We start from the raw sequence: 18,671 nt of genomic DNA, 5'->3' as shown, positions 1-18,671 counted from the left end.
CCAATAGAAAAACCTTCTGGACGTGTAGCAAATGCAGCATTTTCCTGGCATGCAAACATCTAAGCTACTTTCCACTGGTCCATCTAGCTCAGTATTGTCCACACTGCCTTGGCAGCAAGCTATCTAGGATTTCAGACGAGGGTTTTTCCCCCAACCCAGCCTAGAGATTGAACCCCAGGACCTTTTGCATGCAAAGCAGTTTCTCAGCCGCTGAGCAGCAGCTCTTTCCCTCGTTAATGTCTATGTTTCAAGCTAGGGTTAGTCATACACCAGGAGCGGTTCAACGTTTTAAAAGGGTGGGAGCTATTTACTGATGCTGTATTAGGATGGATGGATGTGTGAGCATTATTATATACAATCGCCTTTGGAAAATCTCTTTGTGTTCCAGAATAGCCTCACATTAGGTCAAGGCCGTTTTTACTAGAGGTGAAACCTAGACATTTAGACTTTCTGCTCAAATTTGCCAGAACCTGTTCTGCCTCCTATACAGACATCCCTGCCCCGCCCCTAGATAAAACAGGAAATGTCAGTTTGCAGCCTTTTTAATAAGTAAGTAAAGAATAAGGGCATTTCTGCCTGCAAAAAAAGAAGGCTGTGTGCAAGTCAGTGTGGTGTAGTACTTAGAGGGTCCAACAAGGACCTAGGAGAAGAGGGTTCAAATTCTCACTCGGCCACAAAGCTCACTGGGTGACCTCGGGCCAGTCACTGCCTCTCACCCTAACCTACCTCACAGGGTAGTTGTGAGGTTTAAATGAGGAGGGAAGCAGAGTGCCATGTATGCCCCTTGAACTCCTTGGATAAAAAGTGGGATATGAATGGAATAAATAAGGAAGGAAGCCCAATAAGAGACCACTTTTTCTACCATGATCTGCTGTGTTGCAAATAAAACCTCTTTCCCCGTTCTCTCTATCAAAAGTACCCACCCACACAATGCAAAAAATAAAATTAAAATGTATTTTCCCCCTGTCTCACACAAGAATACTGTACATCTCTTGCCCTTTGGGCTATAGAAAACGGCAATGTTAAACATTGAAATTGAAGCATAATTGCACTAGTTAAAGATTTCCAGCTCCCCACCCTAACAATAATGTATATATACACCTCGACTGTGTGCTCTGGCTATGTATATCCATATCCCTCCATATTGTATTGCACCAACAAATCCCACTGCCTCACCTTTTACACACAGACATGCCCTACCCTCTAGTGCTCGCACAGCGTCCCCCAAGTCACACAGCAAACTGCAGTAATATCCATGTAGCTTAAGTACACACATTTTAGCATTGTAAAACAGAAAAACGAGGCTGCCCTTTGCACAAAGAACGATAGCATGTAATCGTTGCAGGCTTCTTGTTTACGAGAACCTCCCTGCACGTAGACTTTACACCTGCCAGTTCAGCTCTACTTTGAGGAAGCCAGGTGCCCTTGCCTACCTTTGATTTTAAAAGTGTTATAGTGATGGTAATTCATTGATATGAACAATATACTCACTTTGTGAATGTGGATTAGACTACCCTACTTTGTGAGTGGAAGCATATATAGTCTTAGCTATAGTTATGCTGCTGGGACAGGTGCATTGCATTTCTGGGATGGGAGGCCCAAGTCCCAGATTTTTTGCACTGGGCCACAGATCTTCTGGCTCCCCCCCCCCCCATTTTAAAAACCTCATTTTTTAATTTATTTTAATTTGCTTATAGGATGGTCTTGCATGCTGCAAAGTGCAGTGCAGGCTGGCTGGCCCCAGCCAGCCAGAGACTTAAACATGCACCTTTGCAGATAATCACACACAGGCAAATAGTATTCAACAGTGCATCTTAGCCTTGTGCTCTGATTCAATTAAATACTTCACAGTGGCCAGTCCCTAAGACAGTACTGATCAGTGACTGCAGAAGGTGGGAAAGTAGGAACCTTAGGTAGGAAGAGGATTGAATAAAGCCTAGCCAAAGGAAGATATAATATACTGCAAGGCAAAAAGCTGAAGGTTCTTCATTGTTATCCATGTGTGCATGAATGGACTTTGTGCATGAATGTGTGTTGAAGGGGGTGAACTCAGCCAAATGGGTTTCTCTGGAATGTATTATCTGAGCAATCAATCATCTGGTGGAGTCAATCTGGTGGAGTCCATAAGAACGCTCATTCCTAGAATGTGTTTATCTGAACGAGTTGGCTCTCTAGCTCTTATCGCAACTTGTGGCAAGGGTTCTGTGCTTTGCCCTTGGGACCAAAGCCCAGGTTAAGAGTTTGTTGCCAGTAAATCTTGTGATTACAGTAGCATTAAACAGGAATTTTTGGCACGCCAGCTCTTGCTCCTGCATTCATAAAAAGGTTCATCGGTTGGCAGGAAAAGCCAAAACAAAAAGAGGGCTCCTGCCGGTGCGTGGCGCTTTAAGGAGGCTCGCAGCCCGCCCACTTTTCCGCCGCCGCTCCTGACCCAGCCTCTGAACTTTTAAAGGGCGTCGCTCCTCTCCTTTCATTTCCACCAAGTGTGGCGCGCCCGATGTCTCTGTCCCGGAGATGTCCTGCTGCAGCCGCGGCTGCTCTGCGGGTCCTGGGCGCCGCTCCGGCCCGGGCCAGCCTTCCCCGGCGATGCTACTGCGTCCGCACCGCGCAGCGCCTTGGGCTGCTCTTCCGACAGGTGAGCTGATCCGAGGCGCCCCCTCCACCACCGCGAAGGGTGGCAGGCAGGATCGGGACCCTTCTACCCCTCACTTGAAACAATAACAGCAGCAGCAACCTTCCATTGAATTTATTTGGCAGTACTGTTGGTTTGGGTGTGTGTTTGTTTGTGCTTCTGTGGGTTGCCAACGTTTCCCATCCCATAGGGCTCCTCTGCCTCTCTGCACGGCTGCAAGGCAAGCAGAACTTTTATAGTTGCGAAGCTGCCCTCTCCGTACGTTTAAAGCACATAAACACACACGTACGGATTCTGGGAAGTGTAGTTGTGTTAAGGGTGCTGGGAAGTGCAGCTCTGCGAGGGCCAAACTACAGTTCCCAGGGTTCGTTCTTTCTTTTAAGGAAAGGGAGGGGGCAATGCACTTTGAATGTACAGCCTGTATGCAGCTGGAAAGCTCTGCTGAAAAGCTCCAATGGCTGGATTTTTGTTTGCTGTTCAAGATAACTGGAAGCCTAGAGTACTTCCAAGTGGGTGCTGTTTGCTGTTGTGGGATCAGCATGCATGCATGTTTCTCTTGGCAGCTACATTGTGGGGGCAGAGGAGCTGGGATTTTGGGTTCCATTTCCTGGATGCCTTATCTTCCTTTTCACCACTTGTTCCTGGGCAGGTAGGCTTCAAAGTCAGCTGAGTTCCACAGACCTTCCTTCCCAGTAACTTCTACCCTGCTTTTCAAAGCTAATAACAAGACGTACATTTACATGCAATCTTTTCTTCCAAGTGGTGTGTATCATTCTCTTCTTTCCCATGTAACCCTCACAGCAACCCTGTTAGGCCAAGACGAGCGCATACAAGCCATCTCCTAGGGACCGAGGTCCCCTCGACCCTCCCCCAAAAATATTTGAGGGCTCCAGCCCCCCCCCCCCGAAAGTTGATAAGCATTCCCATTCAAATAGTATGCATGTCTTATGATAGATTATGTGGGGTGGGTCTTACCTGTTCCCCATATTTTATTCAAGTTGGCAGCTACTCTATTCTGAACTTAAAAATGGAAAGTTCAACAAGAGGTTCAAAGACTCTCTCAAGGCAAATCTTTAAAAATGTAGTATACCGGTAAACACTGGCCTGCGAGCGCTCCAACTGGAGAACAGCCTTTACCAAAGGTGACATGGGCTTTGAAGAATCTCGAGCTCAGGATGAAATGGAGAAACGTGCTAAGAGGAAGGCACGTTTGGCAAACCCTCACCATAATAATAATATAATAATAATTTATTATTTGTATCCCGCCCATCTGGCTGAGTTTCCCGAGCCACTCTGGGTGGCTTCCAATCAAGTGTTAAAAACAATACAGCATTAAATATTAAAAACTTCCCTAAACAGGGCTGCCTTCAGATGTCTTTTAAAAAGAAGATAGCTGCTTATTTCCTTCAAATCCACAGGGCAGGCGCCACTATCGAGAAGGCCCTCTATCTGGTTCCCTGTAACCTCACTTCTCGCAATGAGGGAACCGCTAGAAGGCCCTCGGTGCTGGATCTCAGTGTCCAGGCTGAATGATGGGGGTGGAGACGCTCCTTCAGGTATACTGGACCGAGGCTGTTTAGGGCTTTAGAGGTCAGCACCAACACTTTGAATTGTGCTCGGAAACGTACTGGGAGCCAGTGCAGATCATGGGAGCCAATGCAGACCATGATCAACTCCCGTCTGGAAACCTATGTGGAAGGATGTGTGGATCCAGAATTGGCCTCGACAGTCACTTACGGACTCACTGTTAAAATCGTGTTTATGGAAGACAATCTTACTCAGCTACGAGTGATTGCCAAAGATTCAAGTTGGCACTCATGTCTGAGAGGCAGTGAGTGGCCCAGGGTCATAAGAGGCTTCCCATAATAAATAACAGCGTATAGGAGTGCATCCTGTTTTTCTCTTTTTCCCCTCTGCACCCGAAATGTAAGCATATATGTGCTTGACTGCAGTCAATGCTGGTCCTAAAATTAAGGTGTCAGATGCTGAGGGATACTGGGAGACAGGGCTGTGTGTACCACGTTGAAGTAAGACTTAGCTAAAGCATCATGATACCACAGTCACAGTTTCCTTCAACAGAATAATGGGAGCTGTAGTTTAAGGATCATGAGAATTGCTGGGAGACCTCCCTATTCCCCGGACAGAGTTAGGTAGAGGGACTGATTGTTAAACCAAGTTCGAAACCGGAGCTCTGGGAGAGGAACGGGAGTCTCCCAAATGCTCTCAGCACCCTTAACAAGCTATAGCTCCCAGGACTGGGAATCCAGGACTGTCTATAGTGCTATTCTGCTTTAAATGCAGAGTCCAGACTGGACTAGCATTGGATAGAATCCTGCATAATCAGGTCTAATACAAATGTTTATTTACTTATCATTTATTTTGCTAAGTTGTAATACATTGTCTTTCAGTTTACTGTGTTTTCTTAAACACAGTTGTTATATATTTCTCTTGAAATAATTACCATAAATTAAATGTTTTGATGTGTATGGACCCTTTTTTAGATTATCATATTATAGTCTCACTTGTATTGTTGACCATCTTGACATTTTTAAAACAACAGCAAAGCTGGACTCCAAATCCCTGATTCTCGCCCCCTCCCTTTTTTTTTTTACCTGCCCTTTCTCATAAGGTCCCAGGTTGGTTTGCAATGACATAATACACAATTATTTTATTATTCTAGCTGAAGACCTTGTAACACTAATACCAATAAAATAATAGAGAACATGCATCCATGCTGTAAAAATACCGGAGATACCAACATCTTATCTTAATTTCAGATAACTTTATCTATAGTTATGCAGACTTTTAAAACTTTCAGGATGATAAAACAAGCAAACCATGTTCAAAATGGAACACAGTACTGGAGTGTCTGCTAGATTCTTGGGCCTGCAATCGGTTTGATGATTAACTGCACCTTCTTGACCCCTGGGTCCAGCCTGCTTGGATATAAGCAATGTTAGGAAATAAGTTCTTCTGTGAGTAGGTCTGGAACTTACGACCTGCATCAAGAATACCGATAGAGAAGTCAGTGGTAGGAATATAAAGTTCTGTGCCATTGGAAGCCTTGCTAAGATCTGGAGAGTAGCCAAATTGGGCAAGAGTGGAAGATTGTGTTACACCTGAGCGATTCGGGAGCAGGGAGCAATTAGGCACATTTAAAAGATCATGGCCATTTCTTAATTTTATACGAAGAGCCTCAAACCCAGTGCATCTCTGGGATTGTAAGAACTCAAAGAAAGCAGCGCAGCTTTGAGAATTTCGGTCCAACATCTTGATTCAAAATGGCATATTCAAGCATAGTTAAAAACCAGCTCCCTCATCTCAGGTGCCGTCATGCAAAATTTAGCTACAATGCATTACGAGGTGTCCCAACGCATAGACAACGGGCAGGCAAGCAACTTTCCTAAATAATATAATTCCAAATGTAATGTGGGTATTTTTATATAGTTGGTTAACACAATTCATAGACCGCTTCATCAAAGAAAGGAAGAAGAATCTTTAAGCAGCTTACATAAAGGTAAAGGTAAAGGTACCCCTGCCCGTACGGACCAGTCTTGCCAGACTCTGGGGTTGTGCGCCCATCTCACTCAAGAGGCCAGGGGCCAGCGCTGTCCGAAGACACTTCCGGGTCACGTGGCCAGCGTGACATTGCTGCTCTGGTGAGCCAGAGCTGCACACGGAAACGCCGTTTACCTTCCCGCTAGAAAGCGGTCCCTATTTATCTACTTGCACCCGAGGGTGCTTTCGAACTGCTAGGTTGGCAGGCGCTGGGACCGAGCAACGGGAGCGCACCCCGCCGCGGGGATTCGAACCGCCAACCTTTTGATCGGCAAGCCCTAGGCGCTGAGGCTTTTACCCACAGTGCCACCCGCGTCCCTAAGCAGCTTACATAAAATGATGCAAATATTTAATAAGAAAGTCAGACGCAGACAAAAAATTTAAATGGTTGTATGTATGTAACTTCTTAAAACTGCAGAAAGACCAGAAGAGATTTTTTTGTTTTTGTTTTAAAGCAAGTATGTGGAATAAAAATCACATGTCTGTGTAGGCTGGCCAAAACAAAAGATTTGTTTGTTTGTTTTTAGCAATTGCCTAAAGCAGTACAACGAAGGCACCTCCCTAATACTACCCTGAAACCAGGCAGGCGCCTTCACTGTATTCTTTACAGCTCCTGCTAAAAACATTGCTTGCTTAGGCAAACCTATCCAGAACGCTTGGTGGGTGTTTTAATCTGGATTTTAGTTTATCATTGACTGTAAATATTTTTTTTCAAATCTTTTAAACAGTTGTTTTAAACTGGTTTATTTCATTGTTTGTTTTTTTCTTTTTGTAAACCACTTTGCGGTTTAGTTTAGTTTTACAATCAAGTTGTATATATAAATGTTGTGAAATAAAGAAAATAAAATAGACCCAGAGCATAAAAGAACCAATGCTGAAAGATCCAACTCCTTACATACGAAGGCACATAAAATATTTTTCTGTTGTGGGAGTATATTTGTGGATGTTAATTTGGAAAGAATATAAATCAAGAGATTCGCCAGGGCAAGGGATTAGAAGCCCGCTTCCTGCTTTAACCACTAGGGCTGGTGTGGAGGCACTCTGCCTATGTGCTGATGCACTTCATGTTGCCTTTGGCTTACGGCCTCTAGCTTCTTCTCCATGTGACTGTGTTGTCACAGTTGTTGCTATTATTAGGGGCAGGGGTCCTTTTCTTCCTAAGCACAAGGGCCACTGAAGGAGGGGGCTGCTTTGGGGGGAGAGGGGTCCTCAGACACTCCCACCTATCACCTTTCATGGACTAACCAGATATATCTTTGCATTCCCCTCCCCAGCTCTTTGAATCAGAAAGTTCCACATATACCTACTTGCTGGCAGATTTGAAGACCAAGGAGGCAGTTTTGATAGACCCAGTTCTGGAGACAGCCAAGAGGGATTCGACACTGGTGAAGCAGCTTGGTCTGAATTTGGTATATGCAGGTGAGAGGAGGAGGTTTTTCTTCGGTCCTGGATGGATCAAGGCAGATGGGGTAGTGTAACATGCTCCCAAGGAAGCCCACTCAGACAGGTTCAGAGTCCTTGCATTTGTTTACAGAGCCCTGAGCAACTTAGTTCCTGGCTAATCTAGGTACCACCTGGACCCTTACGGTTCAGCCTCATCACTCAGAACACCTGTAGGAGCATTGCTGGTCACCCTCCATGATGGTCACCCTCATTTGACATCAGTGTGAAAACATGCCTTGGCCTAGTGCCATGGGATGCTCTTCCGAGAGAGATTCAGCATGGCATCCTCTTTTTCCACCTTTAAATGTTTGATGAAAACTCAGCTATGCTGCCAGGCTTATGCAGACAATTAAGAAAGCATCCCCTGTAATGGTTAGCGAATGATCTGTGGTTTTAATTTTTTACTTGTTTTTTATTGCATGTGTGTGTGCATTGCTGTAAATCACATTGCTTTTTTTCCTTTTTTTGAAGTAGAACAAAACCTCATTATTCCCTCCTTGCTCGCTCCCTCCCTCTCTCCCTCCTTCTTTCCCCCCTCAACCGCACAACGTCTATGACAATAGGGTCTCGTATGGAATGTAAATGAAGTGTGAAAAAGATTCTATGAATTGAAAGTAGAGATGTTATATTTACTTGTCCTTGTTTATTTGTTTTTTAACGCAATAACATCTTTATTAAAAACTAACTTTTAATACAGTCATACCTCAGCTCCCGAATGCCTTGGGAGTCGAACATTCCAGCTCCCGAACAATTGAAAACCAGAAGTGAGTGTTCTGGTTTTTGAACATTCTTTTGGAAGCTGAACGTCCAATGGGGCTTCCACAGCTTCCGATTGACTGCAGGAGTTTCCTACAGCCAATCAGAAGCTGCACTTTGGTTTCTGAACGTTTCAGAAGTCGAACAGACTTCCACAATGGATTCCGTTCGACTTCTGAGGTATGACTGTTTATGTGTACATATAATGAAATTGCAAAAAGAAAAGTGGATTTTTTTTCCAGCTCCCAAGAGCAGCTTGGTGAAACCTGGCCTTCCTGGGTATTGCTAGGTTAAAATGGAACAGAAAAGAAATGGTATATTCCACTTTCTACCACTAGGTAGCGGAAGAGTAGAATAATAGAATTGTACCTTTGAATCAGGAAGGAGATGGTAACCATACTGGCCCAAGGCATTTTGGCACCTGAAGCAGCAAAACGGCCTGGCCTGAGTGTGGCGTTAGATCTGTGGTTCTCCAGAAACATTTAGAGGACCAATCCCATCATCCCTCAACATTGGCAATGCTGGCTGAGACCAATGGGGAGTTGGAGTCCCAATAACATCTGGGGCAGGGCACAGGCTCCCCACTTCTTTGTTAAATGCTTTGACCTTTGGGTCTTGCAATAATAACCTCAAGCTTCTTTTCCTCTTTCTCAGTCAACACTCACTGCCATGCAGACCACATCACAGGCACCGGATTGCTGAAGAAGCTTCTCCCAGGTTGCCGAAGTGTCATCTCCAAACATAGTGGCGCCTCAGCTGACCTCCTAATCCAGGAAGGGCACACCCTCAAATTTGGGGATTTTGTGAGTTTGTTTGTTTGTTTGTTTGTTTCTTTGATTTTACACCCCACCTTTTCCTCCAGGGAGCTCAAGGTGGTGTACACACGGCTCTCCCCCTCCTCATTTAACTCCCACAACAACCCTGTGAGGTTGGTTAGGCTGAGAGACTGCAGCTGGCTCAAGGCCGCCCAGCGAGTTTCACATCTGAGTGGGGATTTGAACCCTGGTCTCCCACTCTAAGCGCTATATCACACTGGCAATTCCAAGGCTTGAGTCTCATGGCATGTTGCCTTGCTGTCGTTGCAGGCCCTGGAAGCTCGTTCCACCCCTGGGCACACGGACGGATGCCTGACGTATGTGCTGAATGACAAAGGCATGGCTTTCACTGGCGATGCCTTGCTGATCCGGGGCTGTGGACGAACGGACTTCCAGCAAGGTACAGAGGCCTTGTGGATCTAGTTATATCCAGGGAGGGTGGTCATACCAGGGTGGAGTCTGATCTGTTGCAAGGGGGAGGGAGCTATGGGATCTGGGTCAGTCATAATGGCTGTCATCTGTATTAGAGGGCAGCTGCAAGATTTATGGGGAGACATGGGCTGTCGTGTTCCATTTGACAAATGATACCCATATTTTTTTGCCTTAATCTGAATGTGTCTACCTACAAAAGCACTGTATTTCTCCCTGGCCACATTCAGACCATACATTTGAAGTACCATGGTACCACTTTAAACAGTCATGGTTTCCCCCATAGAATTCTGGGAGCAGTAGTTCGTTAAAGGTGCTGAGAGTTTTTGGGAGCCCTTTATTTCCCTCACACAGAGCTACAATTCCCAGAGTCCCTGAGGAAGAGGGACTGATTGTTAGACCACTCTGTTTATTGTAGCCCTCTGGAGCAAGACTCTTTGAAGGGGAAAAATATGGGATGGTGTTTCAATGAAGACAACATCATGTGGGTGTTGTGGATAAGATTTACAATAAGCTGTTGTGTAGAAATGTGCAACCACCTCTACAAAAGAACAGCCCTGTAAGGGGTGTATGTGTTTTCTTCCTCCCCACTTCGAATGAACACTTAATGCCCGGAGTGGACCTCACTGGTCACCCCCCTAATGTCCACACACATCCCATTAATGTGAAATGGGCTTTTAGGCACCTTCCATGCATCCAGAAATGCAGATTGCCTAGGGTTCTGAATGCATGAAAGAGCCTTACACATTTCTTCCTATATACATAAAAATCTAATGCTGTCGTCATGCTGTGCAGTTCAGGTAGCCACACCAACTGCATGACAAACAGCAGGCAGGAGAGCAAGGAAGCAGCACTGATGGCAGACATTTAACAGATGAGGGGGAGGTGCTTCACAGAGTGCTTTAGTCAGCTGCTCTAAAGGCTCCCCTCCCACTGTTAAAAATGGGTGACAAGGGGGTGGGTGTAAAGGTGGTTGGTCAGATATGGGGAAAGGTCAGTGGGCAAATTGGTAGACAGCGTGGGCAGCCGGTGCCCCAGTATATGCTCCATAGATGCTTTCTTTGCACTAATGCTTAAGACATAGATGTCAGGGGCATGGCCAGAGGGCATACTGTTGGAGTCAGGGCCCATATACATAGTGCTTCTCCGTCCCCCTGCCTGCCTATGCATTCACTGAACAAATGGGAGGAATGTGTTGAAAACCCTTGTCTAAAGCAGCTGTCCTAGAGAATCAGGTTGGCAAAAATAGCTGATGTTGAAGGAAACTTGGCTCAGCAAGGCTCTCTGTCTCATCCAAGGCAATCCAGAGACCCTGTATCGGTCGGTCCACGAAAAAATCTTCACACTCCCTGGCCACTGCCTAATCTACCCTGCCCATGACTATACTGGTAAGTCGGGGTCTCAGATTTGATGCTGGGGGGGGGGGGAGCAGCGCTGTGGTACAACGGGCACTGGATGACAATGCATGTTCTCGCTCAGTTCCTCATTTTCCTTAAATATTTCTGTTGCGATCAACACAGTGCCTTGTGGTTCTCTTAGAGACCGATAGATTTACTGTGCTAGAAACTGGAGAACCCTTCCACAGATGCACAAAGTGTTGTGTTGTTTTATTGAATGAAATTTTATCAACCACTTCATACCCCCAAAAAAGTGCTGTACGTGGATTTAAAACATTAGTATGCAACTGAACAGTATATAGATAGAAAGGAAGGCAGATTGTTCTACAGTTCACAGTGGAATCAACTCATAGGAAGGCTTCTTTAAATAAAAGTCTCCAGACTAAGGACTGCTTCACTAGTGTGTTTCGTACATGAGAGTGTGCTGGTGAAGCAGCACCCAGCAGAACTGAACCCTCCTGCCCTCTTCAGTGCAGTCAGAAGTGAGGGTGGGCCATATGCTTAGGGTTAACTGTATGCCTAATTAGGGTTTTAAAAGAACCCTATTTAGACATTAACCCCACACCCTGACTTGATTTGGGCTCAGGTTGATCTGGGTGTTTCTCAGATCGGGGCAGGGGTGTGCACACCTGACACACACACACACACACACACACAGAGAGAGAGAGAGAGAGAGAGAGAGAGAGAGAGAGAGAGAGAGAATATACACATTAGAGCTACCACTTTTTTACAACCTCATGTTCCTGTTGTGTACTTAAATGAACCTTTGGCTAAAAACAAAAGGAATGAACTTTCATTTCCAAATCTTTTGAAAACAGGTTACCTCGAAATAAATAAGTCATTTTTTTTGCAAATGTAACTATAATGTGTCATGTAATATGCATAGCATTTATTATAATACAGGAAAAATAGAGCTTGCAAATTACTTGTACAATGTTTTGTACATTGTACAATGCACATCACTTCTTATTGCTTGTAATAAATGAGATTGTGGTTTGTCTTTCCTTTTGCTGCAGGCACCATAAAGTCCATCCCTTTATGATGCAGGAAATCATTGGGGAGGGGGTTGAGGGGGAAAGTCAAAAAGTTACAGTATACTTACAGGGACACATAAACATAGGTGTAGAAGGAAACATTTGTAAAAGTGAAGTCAAGAGGTCATGAAATGTGAGAGGCAGTAGCTCTGTTCAGGCATTTGAGATGGATTCATAAAGAGGCTAGCGAAGGCCCCATTGCTCCACCAGAGACTTTGCCACATTCGCCAGGAAAGTGAGGGTTGCAAGTGTGTTGAGCTAAGCGATGTGAGGAGCCCCGAGGTGCAGCAGGAAGGGCCAGAGCATGCAAGGATACTGGTGGCAGGGCTGCCTGCTGGTTTATAGTCACGACAGTAGAACTCCTGAATGAGACCAAAGTCTGTGCTATGCAAATCTCAAAATGTCTGCCTGCCAACTGAGGAAGATAATTCCCACATTGGTAGGCCCAAAGAGCTTTGCCTTGATAAATCTATGTGAGCCTTTTGGGTGCCGCGAGACTCTATTTTTTCTGTCCTGGCCCACCTTGATGCATCTCCTCCTCCCTTGCAGGCCAGACAGTGTCCACAGTAGAGGAAGAAAAGACCCTGAATCCTCGCCTCACCTTGCCCCGAGACGCCTTCGTTGAACTGATGAACAACCTGAATCTGCCCAAGCCAAAACAAATAGGTGAGGCTGGCTTCTGGTACAGCAGAGCAGCATTTATCTGGAGGCTGCCTTCTCTCAGCTGCAAGCCAATATCTCTCAGCTGCAAGCTATTGTGTCTTCCTCAGAAGGATCCTGGGGGCTGTGGTTTGGAAACGGTGCAGAAAATTATCTCGTTTTCCTAACCTCCTCCACTTGCTGGGCCAAGATAGCTTGCCCTATCATGAGCCAGATTGTTGGTCCACCTAGCTGAGCATTGTCTACACTGGCCGGCAGCAGCTTTGGGGGATTTACAGCAGGAGTAATACTCTCAGCCTTGCCTAGAGAGGCCAAGGATCGAACCTGAGCCACAGCACTTCCCTTAAGGAATATCCAAGGGATTGGCTTTGTCTGTGCTAGACATCTTAATCCCCCCAAACACTTCCTAGGGTGTAAGTCTCATAGAACACAGTGGGACTTACATATGAGGAAACAGAGCATAGGATTGATTATGGTGTACCTCCTGATGTGTGTTTGTTTGCATTTATATCCCACCTTTTTCTCAAGGGGGTGTACGTGGTTCTCCCCCTCCTCAATTAATCCACACAACAACCCTGTGAAGAAAGCTAGGCTGAGAAGCTGTGACTGGCCCCCAAGGTCACCTGGTGATCTTCCTGGACAAGTGGGGATTCAAACCCTGGTCTCCCAGGTCTTCGTCTGGCATTCTAACCACTATGCCACACTGGCTGGGTTGCAACTCACATCATTCCTGACCGCTGGGTGTGATGGGTGTTGGAGACCCTCAGAATCTGAAGGCCCATAAGTTCTCTGGCTCAATTCCTTTGGCACTTTAACTTGGGAGCAAGTTATGTAGGACTTGCTTCAGAGTAAACCAGAATTAGGCTGGGCTGCCGGCGTGCTTGGTGGCTGGTCTGAGGGGTGGGCAGCCATGACGTCTTGGGTTCTGTGCCCAGCCACAGAGGGAGGGTGATTCCTATAGGAACCCAGGGGAAATAATCTTTCTGCTCCCCCTCATCTCCTGCAGATTTCGCGGTTCCTGCTAACCTCAAGTGTGGGGTCCAAGATGTAGCTGCCTAGATGCACCTTCTGACTTCCCAAAGATACAGGTGACCTAAGGCATCCCTTGCAGCAATGGCATGGTTTCATGGCATACAAACAACCTCCTTATCACACTCTGAAGGAAGATGGCAGTGATTTATTTAGAAAGACGAGTGTGTCTTCAGATACACCCTAACTTGGTTTGGCTCCTGATCCTCCTGCCTATTGTGATCATCAACCTCTTAATTCCAGCTCCATGACCTCAGTGGCCCACTTTTCTTTGTTGATTTGCACTGGCTGGACTTTCCCAGCTCAACCAGGACCCATGTGATGTTTTTGTTTTCCAAGCATGCACTGTATCAAGATTTCTGCTGGGCCTCGAGATTCCTTGCCAGAAGACAGAGTCCCTTGCACTGTGAATGTTCTGAAAACTTGGGTTTTGTGCCTGAGAAACTCTTATCACTGAGAAAAAATAAAACGCATTTGTTATTAGCCGGCTTCACTTCTGAATAGTATGGGGTTGATTTTTCTGGAGCAGCAATGGGAAATCTTGTCCTTACGGATGGCGTTAGCCAATGGTCACATCCACGCCATGCATTTAAAACACACGAGAAACCTGGGAGTTGTAGTTTGCAAATGGTGCTGGGAATTGTAGTTCTGGGACTGTTAAGCTACACTTCCCAGAAGCATTTGGTGGAATCAAATGTGTTTTAATTTATTATTATCATCACATTTCTGTCTCACCTTTCCTCCCAAAACCTCATGGTGGCATAAGCACTTCCTGCCCTACTTTTCGTTTTATACTCACAACAACTCTGTTTGCCTGATAGACAGTGACTGGCCAAGATCACCCCATTGACAATCATGTACTGAAGTAGGGACTTGAGCCCTGATAAGAGTCCTTAATCCTGCACACTAAGCACTACACTACACAATCTAACTACTACTACTTCTTTGGCGATCACTCGTAGCCAAGTAAGATTGTCTTCCATGAACACGGTTTTAACAGTGAGTCCGTAAGTGCCTGTGGAGGCCAATTCGGGATCCACACATCCTTCCACAGTGGGGACATTGGTTTCCGGGCGGGAGTTGACCACGGTGAGGGTTTGCCAAGCGAGCCTACCTCTTAGCACGTTTCTCCCTTTTGTCCTGAGTTTGAGCATCTTTGAACCTCTTTTGTTGACCACCAGCAATGCGCTTTCCATTTTAAAGTTCAAAATAGAGTAGTTTCTTTGAAAGACGATAATCAGGCATCCAAACAACATGACCAGTCCAACAAAGTTGATGTTGAAGAATCTTTGCTTTGACACTGGTGATCTTTGCTTCTTCCAGTGGGTGTGGCCTACAACTCCCATCATCCCTGACCATTGGCCATGTTGGCAGAGAGGGATGGGAATCATTGTCCAATAATTTAAATCAGGCCGGCAGCTCACCTAGTCCAGCATCTTCTCACACTGGCCAACCAGATGCCCATGGGAAATCTGCAAACATAAGAGCCCTCTCCCCTCCTGTGGTTTCCAGCAAGTGGTGTTCAAAAGTATTATTGCCTCCAACTGGCAGAGCAATAGCTGTCATCACTTGTGGGCATTCATAGTCCTCCATGAATTTATTCAACCCTCTTAAAGCTGTCCCAAGTTGGTGGCCATCTCTGTTGTAACTGTAAGCTCCTTGGAAGAAGAGACATCTCTCTTTTTTTGATGCACCCTTGTTCATACTGAAGGGGCTGAAATAATAATCTTTGGCCATTACAAGTCTCAGCTCAGAGACTTGTGCTGGCTTGTAGTTGCAAGTTCTAACCACTAGATAGTACTGTTTGCTCACTGGGGTGACTTGCCAGCAACTGTTAACAATAACAGGTAGCTTTTCTGTAGGCATTTCTTGGATCTTCTGATGACTACTTTTTTAAAAAAGCATTTTAAAGATGAAATTGCCATGGGGGCAGGTGGTTGTCTGCAAATATGAGCAGAGACATGGTTCTGGGAATGTGCACTCTTTGCTTCCTCATCCGGGACTGAGTTTTGCATGAATATTGTTCCTCTCCTTTCTCAAACATTGACCTGGGAGCATTCAGAAACAGAAAATCTACAAAAAACAAACAAGCATCAATGTCTGAATCAAATGCCTTGCTGTGGTCCCAGTATGCAGGGGAAGCAGGTGGGTGGGTTAAGGCAGGCTTCCTCAACCTCAGCCCTCCAGGTGCCTTTGGCCTACAACTCCCATGATCCCTGGCTAGCAGGACCAGTGGTCAGGGTTGATGGGAACTGCAGTCTCAAAAACATCTGGAGGGCCGAGGTTGAGGAAGCCTGGGTTAAGGGAACCAGAGGAGGAACAAGCAGAGGAGGGGATGTAGCAGCTGTAGCATCTCTGTGTTTGGGGCTCTTGAAAGAAACTGTTGGGGTGGAAAGCTGCCAGATCACAACTTGACCCTGACTTGACTGTTTCATTTTAAAATGCTATTGGGGTTTTCCAGCTTGGGTTTCCTTGCAGCCTTGGGGTTTTCCAGAAGTTGTGGATAGAATGTGGAATGTATTGCTTGCTGCTAGATGTTGTGTTTGAAGTGTTTAAAGGGGTGGGGCACAGAGGGAGCCCTTCTGACTTTTTCATTGCGTCGTGTTCAGAGTTCTCACTCTTGGGGAACCTAAACGGTTTGGGCAGGTCATTGGGGCAGAGTTCCTGGGCCCCTCTCAGCAGGATGAGCAAGAGGGCTCCCCAAAAGCAGCACAACTGGCTTTCCACGGCTTTGATCTAAGGTGATTCCAAGGAGTTGCAGTGAAGCACAAGATGGCAATACAGTGGTACCTCGGGTTACATACACTTCAGGTTGCATACATTTCAGGTTACAGACTCCGCTAACCCAGAAATAGTGCTTGAGGTTAATAACTTTGCTCCAGGGTGAGAACAGAAATCGTACAGTGGTGGCGTGGCAGCAATGGGAGGCCCCATTAGCTAAAGTGGTGCTTCATGTTAAGAACAGTTTCAGGTTAAGAACGGACCTCTGGAACGAATTAAGTGCTTAATCCGAGGTACCACTGTAGAACAAAAACTGGATAAAATAAACCCATTCTGGGCATTAGTAAAACAAACAAAAAATCAACAGAACAACAAAGTAGTATCCAGTTAGCTCAGCTGGTTAGAATGTGGTGCTGATAATGGCAAGGTTGTGGGTTCAATCTTCATATGGGCTAGCTGCATATTCCTGCATTTTAGAGGGTTGGACTAGATCCACAGGTCTCTTCCAACTCTACAGTTCTATGATTCCTATCCCTCAAGCCCTCCCAGCCCTGTTGCAGACTGTCCTGTACAACCAGGCCTGACCTAATGAACCCTAAAGTTGCGGTGTTTTGACTGGATCTGATTCTGCTCTGTTCCACCCGCACCCTCCTGTGTCCCAGGGTGCCCCACTGCCCTTAGTTCCTGTTATCAGCAGCTGGATACTTTGCCCCATGATCTTCCAGCTGTACAGAGTGATGTGGTTGCTCAGGGATTCGCCAGAAAGAATAAAAGTCCCTTCTGCGCTGCTGTTGTATCTTCAAGCAGCAAAACTGCATGGACTCCAACTCACATCAGCTCCAGCCAGCAGAGCCAATAGCCAGGAATGATGAGAGTTGGAGTCCAGTCACATCTGGAGGGCCACTGACACTCCACCACTGCTAGACCATTCTCTCTCTACAGATATCTTGTTGGTTAAGAGGGGAGCATTAAGTCAACAGCTGCGGTTAAGAATTTAAATGGTGACGTAATGAGGCTCAGCCCAAGCCTGCCTGTGAGTTCCAATCTCTTCCGCGAATCCCTTAATCCCCTGATATTTAACCATTCAGGGGCTCTTGGTTACTCAGTAGTGGGGGGATCACACTCTGTGTATGCTCAGAAACACAATGTTCTTTACTTCACATGTTTAAGGGTGGCTCCTGCCATGGAAAAGAGGTTCTGGGGCCGAGTCCAAGAACATGCAAGAATACAGAGCAAAACAGGCTTAGTTTCCTGCATGACAGATGTGGGCAGGGCTGGGGAAAATAATCCATATTCCTAGGTGCCACATCATTGATATAATAGCCAGAACTGTACTTAGAGGCCAGCCCAGCTAAGAGCTAAAGAAACTTCTCCAGTTTCCAGACACCTCCAGTTTCTAGAGGTGGAACAAGTCAGTTCTACCACTGACCTGTTTACTCAGCACCCATCCTGATTTGTTTGCACAAAGCTTACACAGTGAGTAGACTATGTCAGAACAAATGCTCAATAGATTACAGGGCGGTTTTGTGACAATGTTCATTCGTTTGGGTTTGCTTGTGGCGTGTTTACATATCTTCCCATGAAACATTTGGTCATTCCACACTCATCAGTGCATTTCCTCGTTACTTTCCAAATCACAAAAAGTCTGGGTTGTGGTTTTTTATTGTGTTTACGCTAGTGTTTTTAAATATTCTTCCATTATTAGTTCTGGAGGGGAGTTTCCAAAAAATCCCCTATTGTCAACATAAATGTCTCTGTCAATCTGGAGAGGCAGAATTGCTAACTCACGTACAGTACTTACAAATTTCTATTTTTGTTGTGATATATGTAACATTTTTATCTACAGAGATTCCCAGGCCGATGGGATGCTTTCTGTGTTTGCTTACTCGTTTCAAATTAGAATATGTCAACATCTTCCAGGGCTGCTAAATATTGTGGCACAGCATGTAAGTATTACCAGGGAATAATTTTAGCAAATTCACAATTTTGCTCTCTATGCCCGGCAATACAGTTACCAATCCGTTTATTGTGCTGGGTATCTGCTTTGTTTTGTTTGGTATTATTTTATATATTTATACAAAGTTTCTTTCTGAATATCGGTCATAGAATAGACCATTATAAATAAATGGACTGACATTTTTTAAAGGGATTGGTTGTATTTTAAGAAACCAGCCCTGGTCACATATACACCAAACAT

The 18,671-nt window shown here is 45.5% G+C and overlaps 2 protein-coding genes across 3 annotated transcripts in view; both read left to right on the top strand.

The window, feature by feature from the left end:
- Window positions 1-18,671, top strand: part of LOC310851730 (phospholipase A2 inhibitor 25 kDa subunit-like) — a 1,159,037-nt gene that overhangs the window by 577,260 nt on the left and 563,106 nt on the right. The window lies entirely within an intron of this gene.
- ETHE1 (ETHE1 persulfide dioxygenase) lies at window positions 222-14,236 on the top strand. 2 transcript variants are annotated; one of them, XM_083754219.1, is made up of 7 exons: window positions 222-257; window positions 7,465-7,609; window positions 9,044-9,192; window positions 9,475-9,604; window positions 10,932-11,021; window positions 12,614-12,730; window positions 13,731-14,236. In XM_083754219.1, exons 1-7 carry the CDS (start codon window positions 237-239, stop codon window positions 13,781-13,783), a joined length of 705 nt encoding a protein of 234 aa, XP_083610345.1. In that variant the 5' UTR covers window positions 222-236; the 3' UTR covers window positions 13,784-14,236. The 2 variants fall into 2 exon arrangements, with proteins under 2 accessions (XP_083610345.1, XP_083610344.1); XM_083754218.1 differs by lacking the exon at window positions 222-257 and adding an exon at window positions 2,419-2,635.

The sequence above is a fragment of the Podarcis gaigeae genome, assembly GCF_964106915.1.
Source record: "Podarcis gaigeae genome assembly, chromosome: 8".
Taxonomy (NCBI): domain Eukaryota; kingdom Metazoa; phylum Chordata; class Lepidosauria; order Squamata; family Lacertidae; genus Podarcis; species Podarcis gaigeae.
The sequence above is the reverse complement of the archived record's forward strand: the minus strand, read 5'-3'. Positions and strand labels throughout refer to the sequence as shown.

Coding starts and splice junctions, on each gene's coding strand:
- ETHE1 (XM_083754218.1), top strand. CDS start 2,498: ATGTCTCTGTCCCGGAGATGTCCTGCTGCAGCCGCGGCTGCTCTGCGG. Junction 9,605..10,931: donor ACGAACGGACTTCCAGCAAG/GTACAGAGGCCT, acceptor GTCTCATCCAAG/GCAATCCAGAGACCCTGTAT. Junction 11,022..12,613: donor CCCTGCCCATGACTATACTG/GTAAGTCGGGGT, acceptor CCTCCCTTGCAG/GCCAGACAGTGTCCACAGTA.